The sequence below is a fragment of the Thunnus maccoyii genome, chromosome 20, assembly GCF_910596095.1.
Source record: "Thunnus maccoyii chromosome 20, fThuMac1.1, whole genome shotgun sequence".
NCBI lineage: Eukaryota > Metazoa > Chordata > Actinopteri > Scombriformes > Scombridae > Thunnus > Thunnus maccoyii.
The window spans coordinates 11146857-11158987 of NC_056552.1; the positions used below are offsets into that span (position 1 = coordinate 11146857).

General features: G+C 36.9%; 1 protein-coding gene across 2 annotated transcripts; it reads right to left on the minus strand.

Moving 5' to 3' along the window:
• Window positions 1–351: 351 nt before the first annotated feature.
• On the minus strand, window positions 352–10210 carry zgc:174164 (uncharacterized protein LOC570656 homolog). 2 transcript variants are annotated; one of them, XM_042396658.1, is made up of 22 exons: window positions 9971–10210; window positions 9515–9621; window positions 9349–9425; window positions 9199–9268; window positions 9039–9115; window positions 8453–8645; window positions 8271–8333; window positions 7956–8027; window positions 7684–7853; window positions 7458–7548; window positions 6687–6817; window positions 5505–5676; window positions 4789–4878; window positions 4483–4678; window positions 4087–4198; window positions 3244–3424; window positions 2990–3076; window positions 2472–2577; window positions 1439–1571; window positions 1218–1317; window positions 936–1000; window positions 352–841 (listed from the first exon to the last, which is right to left on the minus strand). In XM_042396658.1, the coding sequence occupies exons 1-22, from the start codon at window positions 10035–10037 to the stop codon at window positions 718–720; spliced, it is 2484 nt and encodes an 827-aa protein (XP_042252592.1). In that variant the 5' UTR covers window positions 10038–10210; the 3' UTR covers window positions 352–717. The 2 variants fall into 2 exon arrangements, with proteins under 2 accessions (XP_042252592.1, XP_042252593.1); XM_042396659.1 differs by having other exon boundaries at window positions 963–1000; window positions 9971–10207.
• Between the last annotated feature and the right edge of the window lie 1921 nt (window positions 10211–12131).

The following is a 12131-nucleotide window of genomic DNA, read 5'->3' on the forward strand; positions in this document are numbered from 1 at the left end:
CTCAGGGTTTTTTGTTGTCCTACTATAACATATGAAAACTATCATCTGACTGGAAAGGCAATTACTCATTCCCCACGATACATGGTTATGTCTGAAAGTATGAATGATAATTTAATTTTTATTATGTGGAGGGCAGTAATAAACCATTCAAGTGTCTAAACTTCCAAAATATAAGGAAAAAGGAGCAGAAGCAAGGCAAGAGTATTTCACTTCAGGGTCATGTCCATAATTCTTTGAACAACTCCTCGCTTCATGTTAATTTCTGACACCTACATAATTCTAGTGTGTGAGTCTCATGTACAATTATTACTACATTTCCAAATGAAACTTTTACATAAAAAAAACTTGAAAGTAATTGTCTGATAGTTTTTTATTACAATTAACATTCATGAAATATTCACAAAATCATTAAAATATTTTGAAAACAAAAAACCCTAAACAACATAAAATACAAAAGATTTGGTGATATTTTTTTACATTTGATGTGCATGTATTTCCAATGAGTTACAAACAGGAATTTCATTTATAAAAACATACATTCCAATAAATATTTACACGTGTACCAGCCTCGTCAACCACCTGGTTAATGCAGTTGACCACATATAGGTCTGGCGACAATTTACAGTGAGTCTATCACAGTATTTTAAAATCATCTCTTCATTTAGTTAACTCCATACATTCACAATACAACTGACAATATTTAGTATAAAAAGAGAATCATGATGGCGGCTCCCGGGGTGGGATCGGTTTGGGTACTCCGGGGCCCTGCATGGGAGGTGGTGGTCGTGCAGGGGCGGTGCTCGTTTCTGTATTCCAATAATCCAGTTCTCCATACCTGAAACTGATAGGTTGTATGAAAATTCAGTTAGATCCTGCTATGTTAACTTGTGTACTGAAAGTTTTAAAAAAAAGTGTGTAAACAGTATGGATCGTACGAATAACAATGTTTAACGAGTTGATACCCAGAAATTGGAACAGAGGTGGCTGGTGGATGTCCAGGCTGAAATGAGAAGAAATTAAAAAAAACAATTTGAGGTCAACATATAGTCGGTTTTTAAACATATACTGAAAAAACTGCATGTGCTTTTACTGATTAAACTACTTGTTCCCTTTTGTGTGACTGCATTTCAAGTAATGAAAACCTGTTTTACCTACTGCAAACTAAACATTTGACTACATTCCCTGCAGTGACAAACAAAACAAACAAAAATATTTACCCTTTCAGGTGGAACCTGTGCCGGGGGCTGAGTTGTGGCACTTGTCTGACCATTGATGTTTGACTGTCTGTTTGTATTTCCATATTGAGCATTACGTGACCTGTAAACGCAAAAATGCAACAAGGACATAATCCTTTCATCAATGCTATTTTAAAAAAATCACTGCAACTGCAGCCTTTAAAATATCTATAAGTATATTTTTAATGTGAGTTGATGTTTACCTGACACGGCGTCGTTTAAGACAGGGGTCCAGGGTGTCTCTCCTGAAGACGTAGAGCAGCACCAGAACGAGAGCAACCAGAAGAGGAAGCACAAGCAGGAAGAAGATCAGCAGGCCATTCCTCAGGGAGTAGTCTGAGGTACAAAAGGTAGAATGTGAATAACAAACATTACGAGAACATTACAGTATACGGAGCTACAAAGTCACATAACAACCAGCGTGTATTTCTAGCAGATTACCTACAATTATATCAGTGATTTGTAGACTTTCTATGTAGTTTTTTTTTTTGTGGTTAACATTTTTTTTCATTTCTGATCCAGAAGACATACAACTGAGGAAATGGGAAAATTGAAATGATATATTTTGAACAATATTAAAATGATCTAAGACTAGAACACATATGCATCTGGACACTCAACTAGTGCTGAGGCTAACGATTATTTTCATTATTGATTAAACTGATGATTATTTTCTTGATACATCAATTAATAAGATTGTTCATAAAATGTGAGAAAATGGTGAAAATTATAAATTATAAATTTTCTGCAGCCCAAGGTGATTTCTTCAAATATCTTATTTTGACCAACAGTCCAAAACACAAAGATATTCAGTTATCATGTGACAAAGAAAAGCATCAAGCATCTGTGATCTTCCTGAATACTGTGATGCAAAAGCATCTTCACAGGAACCAGCAAAAGTTTGGCAAAACAACAATTTGATTATCAAAGTAGTTGCTGATCAAATTTCTGTTGATCAACTAATTGATTACTTGACCAGTTCTTGGTACTAATGCTACCATACGCATGCCAGCAGAGGACAGAATGATTTATATATGAGTAACATGAAGCCCTGATAAAGGACTACAATAGGCTACACAGTCTTAGTCATAGATGACGGTGTATCTAGTGATGCATTTGGAGAGCTTCACTGCTCATTTTCATGTTTCTCCGATTAGAGCTCATGAATGTGGCATTAAGTGCCACAGAGATAAGCGTTCTGTATGTAGCAGAGTGCCTTTAACAATCCAAACTCACCTATCTGAGCAGGACCACTGTCTATGCTGCCACCGAATCCAGATCTGTCACAGTTGGGTGGTGCCCACCCGTTTTCACAATGGCAGTGTCCTTGGTCATTACATGTCTGAAGGAAACATTACAACAGCAATGTCACACTGGTTACTATTGGCTGGTTAATGAGTAAAGAAAGTAAAGAAAATTAGGGCTGCAACTGACAATTATTTATTTTCATGACTGATTAATCTGATGATTATTTTCTAGATACACTGATGAATTATTTTATCAATAAAATGTAATAACATAATAAGAAATACCTGTACAATTTTCTAAAGGCAAAGTTGACAACTTCAAGATTTACTATCACATATGACAAAGGAAAGTTGCAAACCCTCACATTTGAGAAGCTGTAACAAGGGAATGTTTTGTATTTTTGCTTGAAAAATTACCAAAATGATTAATCAGTTATCAAAATAGTTGCAGATTATTTTTTTGTCCACTGATTAATTGTTGCAGCTCTAAAGAAAATGTCGTTTTACCCCCCGGCTGTTGCATGTGGTCTCGGCATGACAGTCCAAGTTGGGCAGCAGAGCAGAGGCATTCACACACTTAAAGTCCAGGCAGGTCTGAAAGAGAAGACTTATTACTGATTGATGCAATCAAAATGAGTCATCTCTTCCACTGTCACAATGATAGTGCTGTCTTGGAGCAATCAAAATCAAATTAGTTCCTGGTTCCTTCTCTTTAGTGTGTCACTTCTTAAAATAGTTTACAGACTTCAAGGTCTGCTTACCTTTCCTTTACCACAAGGGCTGCCAGGGTTAACGTAAGCAGGATCTAGCACATCTGTGCCAAGGTTGAAGTCTGCATTAACACAAGTTGCCCCATCAATTATTTGGATACTGACTTGGGCACCATTAGGGGGGTTGTTGACGTCCACATTAGTACATTGCACCTTTCCACACATAGCGTCTCTGTAGTGCAGATTCAAGAGAACATTTTGATTTGATTTATTGATTGGGACAGTGTGCAGTTTTAAACATTAAAGATGCACTGCACTGGAGTTAGCTCGAAGCTAATTTGCATCAAAACATACAACAGCACAACAACAAACAGTACAAGGCAAAAAAACCCCCAACAAAACCCCCCCCCCAAAAACAAAACAAAACAAAAAACACACAGAACAAACCATACAAAATACAAAAAACAAAGCTACACACAACAGCACATCACATACACCCACAATGTCAATTGGAAATTAATAATGTAAACTAGACTCATAATGTAAACTAGACTCAGTGTCAATGCTGGAAGTAAACAGGTCATCTATCCTTTAACTGACACATTAAAGTTGCATCATATCATCTTGTTCAAAATTACCATCCTGAGTATATTAAATTGAATGCCTTTCTACAAGTATGACTAAACAAACTTTCTCACCTAAACAAACAAAGGATCTGTTAAGAAAAATCTCAGCATGGTTACGCTTAAGCCAATTCTACTGAGAGGATGGATGATTGGATTTTTTCGTCAGCTGATCATAAGAAAAACTATCTTGAAACCTTTAAATTTGCCCCAAATAATTTCAACAAGTGGGTTGCAATGCATGATTCAGTGATTAAAAACCTGTACTTACGCTACTTTGCATTTGATATAGTCTCCTCTGCTGGTGATTCCACAGTTTCCAAACAAGTTTCCTTTAGTATTTGCATTCACAAAACAAGTGTCTGCTGCCTTTGTTGCTGGATCTGCCCAAGAGAGAAATAATATCCAAGATAAAATATTAATGACAAGAGAAGTGAGTTAATATCCACTGCCTCCTGGTAGACGGTGGTCTGATGCATTCTTGACTTCTTGGATCATCCATAGCTGGGATGTTACACAAAGAGACACAAATTAAATGTCATGTGTTTGTTTGACAGGGTGTCACTCGCACCTAGAAATGGTGTATACTAAAAGTACACAATCCTAGCAGTTTCTGGAGTTTAATTAGCTGCAGAAATCTTCAAATATCAACCATTATTAAATGTACCTGGCGCAAAGAGATGTTTGCACTGGAAATCATATGTCTGGCAACGGCCCTCGTAGCAGTACGCAGCATTATTTTGGCAGGGCAAGCCATCCATGACATAGAAGTCACGGGGACAGAACCCACTCGTTCCATCACAGTATTCAGGAAGATCACAGGTGTTGACAGACTCTCTGCATGGTGTCCCAGCAACTCTGATCTAAAGCACAAAAAACACAACATATCATGGTTACGCACTATTATTATTGCCTCTTTTCAGCGCAGTCATAAGCTACATAACTCAAGGCTTAAGTCTAACATAATGCTGACCTGACAGTTGTCGCAGCAGCTCCCCTGGGCACAGGCAGATCCACGTGTCAGTTTGCAAGTGGCAGCATCACAGCATTCATTGGTGCATTCCTGTATGAAATGGAAAGAGAGAAAAAGGGCTTAATACCACACTAAAAAGCCAGCAACTGAATACTGTCAGATTAAGTTGGATTTTAATTGTAAAATCAATCAGGTTGTCACATGATGTGTGTGTGCTGTAGTCTATAAAGCTGAAAGCAAAATGTGTGTATTTGTGCATGTGTGTTACAGCAAAATGTTCTTCTTGATTCACAAAAAAATATTAATGTGTAACTTTAAGCATCATTAATTTGCAAATGTCGGCATATTCAAAATACAGATTTGCATTGCATCACCAACATTTTCCTTTTCAGCTTCATGGCCTACACATTTCTAAACTGGAAAGAAAATTAAAATATATTGTCTACAACTCAACATCTACACTTCTACTGAATTTATTATGCATCTGTGTAAGTATCTGATAGACATTACTGTTTAATGGCCGTCAGACCTGAAATACTTGCATAAAAGTGTAACACGCCTTAAAAGTTTTTTAAATTCCTATTAAAAATAACACATTAGTTACTTTACAAGAAAAAGACTTCAAACATATTGACTAGACTTATAAACTACATAGCTACACTAATTGTTCAGTGGTGTAAACTTCCTCTGCATGTGTCTAACAGACAGCACTCTACCTCCGGTGTGCCACAGTCACACTGCTCGTCTCCTTCCAGCAAGCCGTTGCCACATTTAGCAACACCAACAACATCTGAAAGGGAGGGCTGGTTTCTCAGACACACTCCTCCTCCACGGACGATCAGCGTCTCAAAGTCGCTTGCACTGCAAGTGCTGAAAGTGGTGGAACCACTACAGGGTAACAGAATAAACCATTGTTAAATACATGAACAGTGGATACTTTAGTTAATTAACGATAATTAGTAGTTTTTTATGTGACACGTAGCATTTTGGGAACCTATACAAAAATATTGACAACTACACAATTATATTAACAAACTAGGGAGCCACCAAAGTCCCGAAAGATCATTTAAACATTTTTTTTTATCTTGTGTGCACAAGATTTAAAAAAAAAAAAAAAACAACAAACAAAAAACTTTTAGGACATTGGGAGATTCTTATCAAACAATATCAGCTCAGAATCTGAATGCTGTTTAACAATATAATATTCTGTCCAGCCCATTAACATACATTGGGGGGGGCATAATATTAGGAACACTTTTCAATATAACACACCACTACAACACCCTCTACGACCTCAATAATAAACAGAATTATAAAGTAGAATTATCACCTTTCTGACAATGTGAATAAAAACTAAAAATACATAAGCTTTATAAAAGTAGAATTGATGGCCGAGCTGTTGTACTGGATTGCATTAATCTGTGTATTATAATCCCTTAATAAGTGGATTAAATACTGTATATATACAACTGTAGTTTTCAGTATAATATGAACTGACTTCAAAATATGCTACATTATATAGAAGCATCTTGTGCTCGACAGCTTAAATCCTTGTATCTAAAAACACCACATTTTAATGAACTAGGAAAAAACCTTAATGCTTTTTTTAAATTATTTGTTCTGTAGGAGTTTCATAAACCCAAGAAGGGGGTTAGAGAATTTTCTCATCCCAGCAAGGGCGATATTCAGTAGTACAATAAGTATATCAACCATGGACACTCAACTTAAATGAAAACGTAAAAATAATAAAACTGCTATCAGCTGCTTTTCTCATGGCAAAGACCATTTTTAACTTCAGGGAGAATAAAAACATGTATATACACACTGTAGGATTTTAACTACAGCTTTTAAATTTCATGTCAAGGGATTAAGAAAATATTTTGTGAAAGATATTTTACCCAGCAGTGGCTGACATGATGCAACTTCTTCCATTACAGGTGCAGCGGCCACTGTCATGATTCATGCCCAGGTTATGGCCCATCTCATGGGCCACCACAGTAGAGACATAAGCCAGACCATTGCCTTGGAACTGTGAATACAAATTCAGTACATTCAGTGCAAACATTATCAATCATTTATATACTATAGCTAAATATATTATCCTGAATTAGAATTTAAGTTATTAATCAATATTATCAAACAACTAAAAATAACTTTGGCTATATATGAAACTTCCATTAAACACGAATATATTTAAGTCATAGTGAAATTTCATTTTGAGAGAACTTCACTTGATATATTTAATTTTCTCCTGTTGAATCAGGATATTGGAGTTTGGAGATGAAACATTTGATGGTAGTAGCAATAATAAATGTCAGAAAATTAATGTCATTCTTTACATTAATTCTCAAACTAATGTATGGTTCAATTAAATTCTTTAAAATTGTTTATCCAATGTGACCTTAAAAGCTAGTAAGACACTGTAATGCAAATGTTTGTACTGCAAACAATGTCACAATACAAAAGTATCTAAAGATCCCAATGACTCACATAAAGCTGCCTCGTCAAGAGGCATAATGAGATTGTATTCAAGTCTAACCTGTTTGACTCCTGTGCTATTCAGAGCCTGTGAGACTGAGCTTTCCATGAATAATGCAGTGTGTATCAGTTTCTACACAAAAGATCATGCTGTCAGCTGGTGTTAGAAGTTAAAAGGGAGTTAAACTAACCACGTTGATTCCTCCGGAGCTTGCCACGGAACAGACCGTGCCCACGAAGGCCATACCCAACACACCTCCAGGGTATGCCCCGGGCTTACCGCTGAGAAACACAATAACAAGGAAGGACAAGTAAACCATCATAATCCTTACTTTACTTTTCAGAAAGAGTTCAGACCATGTGGCATGCATTAAAACTAGTGGCATCTTCTTATAAGAGAAAAAAGCTGTTACTTACACAATGAGTTGACCGATGTCATGCTTGATCTTTGGTAGCAGAGTAGACTTCCTCCATTTGACAAATCTCCCCAACACCTGTCCTGCAGAACCGTCCACGCTAAAGGGATTACTATCCTTAAAAATCTCCAGGCCCACAAGCACAATGCGGATATTCAACTGCTTGTAATACTAGAATAGAAAAGAAATTAAATTTAGTAATTAAATTTAATTATAGCATATACAGAACTGTGATAATAGCATTCTTTCTTTTTCAACAACTTAAAATCTCACCCCATCCAGCAGATTGGCCATTTGCACCATCTCCTCTCGTACTGCTGTCTCATTTTGTTTCTTAAATTTGTACTGTGAATGAAATTACACATAATAATACGAGAAACCCATATTGACGACCTTACATTTATGAAAAAGTGGCATGACTTTTAGTACCATATTAAATAGCAGAGGAAAAACAAAGTATTTGTAGGCAGAAAGACATGAGAAGGACAATATTGCTCATCTACTTACATCTATTTAAATAAACCTTCTGTGGCCAATTCATACTCATATACAACACATGTGAATTCATAAAAAGATACACACACTCACCCTGAGATTATCAACAACCAACACCAACTCCACATAACTGGTTTGAGGTAAATTACGCTTCCTCTGTAACAACGAACAGGAAAGGAGGAAAATTAGTCATTTACAACCTCTCCCACTTCCTGATTTAAAACCTGTTCACACTGTAAATATGAGTTCAGATTAACACAGTGAGTACTCCTTACTCGCAGGAGTGACGTCAGTGATTGGCCTGGCTCAAAAGGCTCATGACTTGGCGTTGGTGCAGCCTCATTGACAACCCCACAGGTGACGGGCTCTGACTCAATGTCCTTCAGTAGATACAAAAGGTGCTCGTTGGTGGTAGACTGTGGTACAGGCTCAAGTGCATAAGTCTCGTTTCCAACGAGGATCACACCCCTACAGAGAATTAGGGCATAACATTTACATCATCATTCCAAAGGTAGGTTGTGTTGCAATGCTACTTGGCAATAAAACATACTTCCTGAGCAACAGAGAGTTTTCCTGATAAGAACCTTTGAAATAATGAAGCTGATACTCTACTTACTTTAATATACAAATCATTATAATGATGTTAACAAAAATACACTCCTGATATCTATAGCACTATCATATAATATACATCAGACACATCTCTTCACAGCTGTTAAACAAAAATTACTTTTTATAAAAGAATATAATCATCTCATCATTTTATCGCTCCACTGACAGTCGATTAATGTAAATACTGACTCCGAGCCCAGCTCTAGCTCTATATCTCCCTTCAAAGGAGGAATATATTCATATTCAAACCTTAGGCCAGAGCATGTGCTGAGCGCTACCAGTGAGTCCTCATAACCTTCGACTTCACCGTGGTAATAGCAATGCACCTGGAAAAAGAAAATAAAATCAGGTTCAAGGGTTGATGTTCAAAAACAGCCTATTAAACCAGAACGAGGAAGAGTTGACTTACATGTTGTTTCGGATATGTTGGCTTGTGATTACCGTGTGAATACTGAACAAAGTTCGGGTGTAAAAAATCTCTGAGAAGAAGAGAAAATTAGATGTTATTTCATCTGAAAAATTTATTTGGACATTTATATGGTCAGTAAGGGTAGCATACCTGTTCTTCTTTAGATGAAGGAGGTGTTTTCTGTTTTTTATGGTGAGAGCATATGAGATCTTCTCCTCATCATATATCTGAAATAGGTAAAAACAAGAAATCATTCTTAATGTTGTCATATTAAAATGTCAGTTAAAAAGATCATTTAACCAGAGTTGTTACCTACTTCTTTTGACTGTGGTTGTTTGTTGATGCTCCGTGCCCATCTATGAATCACCTGAGGTTTTACAATGGAGTACTTGGAAAGTTTTAATGTAAGCTCATTGAAAATGTCTGGAAGAAAAGTGAACACGAAGAGAAACTTTAAATAATGAGAAGTTATTCTGTGGTTTCCTCTCAAGACACAAGCACCCACAAATCATCCATCCACACAAACACACACACAGAGAGACACACACATAATAAAAAAGAAAAGTGACATTTAGGTCTCTTTCTTCGGGGGTAATAATATTTTTTGGGTTTAGCTGCAGCTGTTTAGATAACAAAAACAAAACGAAACTATTGTAAGCCACAAGCAATGATGCATAAATCCTGTCTAAATGTCCACAGTTGTCGGCGTGTATATTGAAAGAAAAACGAGCTCTTCTTCATCGAAGAAGTAACCGAAAACAATGTTCCTCACCTTTGTTGTCAATCCCAGAGACGTAACAGAGCAAGAAACACGCGAAAAAGATGTATTTTCTGACCATGATGCTAGTTAAGGTGTCTTGCTTATGTCCCCATTGAGCCTTCGGTAAGTCAGTGATGAATTATTTCAGGGCTTCTTTCCTTCCTTCTCTCTGCTAGTCATGTGCGTCAGGGGTGTGGCTAACGACAGGTGAGCTATGTGGCTTCGCAACACAAACAAAATGCAACGGTACACTAACAAAACTAAAGTGAGTGGATATCCCCAGATCCTTAACTCATGTAACGGTGCGAGCTTCACTTTCTGTCTCAACTGAGTTTCTGTATCATGATATTCTTCAGTTCATTGGCATTATAATTGTAAAGAAACACAAAAGTCTACAACAAAATGATTTGGTTTTGGTGCCTAAATCAAATATTCTGTAAAACAACAGCAAAAAATTATATTTTTTTGTGAATTAAGAAGTTTTGGCTTTTTGCTTTATTGACAGGGGCGTCACTAGAGATTTATGGATAGGGGGGCTAAGCCTTTACTTTTTAAATGGCCCCAAAATGTGTGTTTGTAATGAATTTTGCAATTAGGGATGTGCAGAGGGGCCAGTATTTGTATTCGTATCTGCATTTGTTGAGGCAGCAAATTTATTTGTATTTGTATTCAAATAAAAGTGTTTTTATCACACTTCATTTTAGAAAATTAAAGTGTTACAATTAGTGTTCATGAATAAACTATCTTACGAAGGAGGTCCCCACACCGAGTCTCGAACTGGAGTCTCCCAGATCACAGATGACTGCGCTGACTACTGAACTAAAACTTCACTCTTTGCCTCATTGCAGACAGACCTCTACCTATTTATACACCAATAACACAGAGACAGCACAGTGTGCAATTATTGCTTTGCAATTTTCGTTTATTGCCTATTTTTTTACAACTTAACTTTCTGGAAAGGAGAAGGTGAACAACAGGTTAAGGACAGTCCCTTGGGAGCACTTTGCATGTGTCAGTAGCTAAGTTTTATCTCTGAGGAACAGCCCCAACTCCAGGAGTGATGTCCACATTAGGAAATGTGTGTCATGCAGCAGGTGGATGTGACTCCCCTTGTTGAGACCTGCTGATAGACGTAACAGCTGAGCAGAGGAGATAGCGATGTAATTGACCTGAGCGCTGGTATTTGACATCTTTTTTTTTTTCTTTCCAAAAATTTTAAAAATATTTGTATGAAACAAATATTCTTAAAAAATCCATTATTTGTGCTTTGCCAAATAACATATTTGTATTCAGGCACACCCCTAGTAGCAATAGGTGTAAAATCAATCAAAAATATGTCTATTTGGTCAAGTTGGCAAAGTAGATCTAGCTCTTCATAGTTTGTATCAGGCATGAGTCTAATATGACTTAAATGCTATCCACTTACAAAAGGGAAAGCAAGATAAAGCCAAGGTATTGAAAACAAGGAATACTATCTCCTCTCTCTTATATAAGTTGCAGATCCTAAGTATGTTATCCATACACAGACTGATGTTTGATGTGTGAACCCCTAAAACTAAAAATGCCATAAAATCATTTAGGCCAGTTTATGCCTAGTATGAGTAATATGTCATAAAATTCAGTATTAATTTTAACTGCAAGCTTAAACAACCTCCATCAGCCCTGTCGGTCTCCTCCATCTTCCTTCTCTCCCTCTCCTTGCCTGTTTTTTGTAACATGTCTTTTTTAAAAGAAATTTCGTATATCTGCAGTTCGAGGAATTGGGGGATATGAAATTGTGTTATGACCAACACAATGTGACCTTTTCCCCTTACACACGTGCTATTTTCAAAGTCTGATTTTGGTGTGAAAGTCTGATGTAGGGAGTTCCCAGCTGCGCCTTCACCTCAAGGAAAGTACGTTGGTCAGTCAGTTTTTCGTGTAGTCAGGGCTTGTAGTCTCTGACAGCATAAGTAGTATGAAGATGTGGTTTTGAGTTCAGTTTGAACATGGAACTTTCGTTTCCCCAACCCACACATCGACCCATGAGCCCACAGCATGAATGTTTACTGTTGCCACGCCAATGCTGGTTCGGTAGCTAACGTTAGCTTAGCGTAATCTACATATTAACAATGAACAATAAATAAAGAGTAAGTGAAAATACAAGCCACCGCTTTAGAGAACTGAACGTCGC

Excerpts from the sequence above, each read along its gene's own strand:
- zgc:174164 (XM_042396658.1), bottom strand. The coding sequence starts at position 10,037 with ATGGTCAGAAAATACATCTTTTTCGCGTGTTTCTTGCTCTGTTACGTC. Across the intron at positions 8,334-8,452 it reads CACTGACGTCACTCCTGCGA|AGGAAGCGTAATTTACCTCA; the intron begins GTAAGGAGTACT and ends TCGTTGTTACAG. Across the intron at positions 4,199-4,482 it reads CAAACATCTCTTTGCGCCAG|ATCCAGCAACAAAGGCAGCA; the intron begins GTACATTTAATA and ends TCTCTTGGGCAG.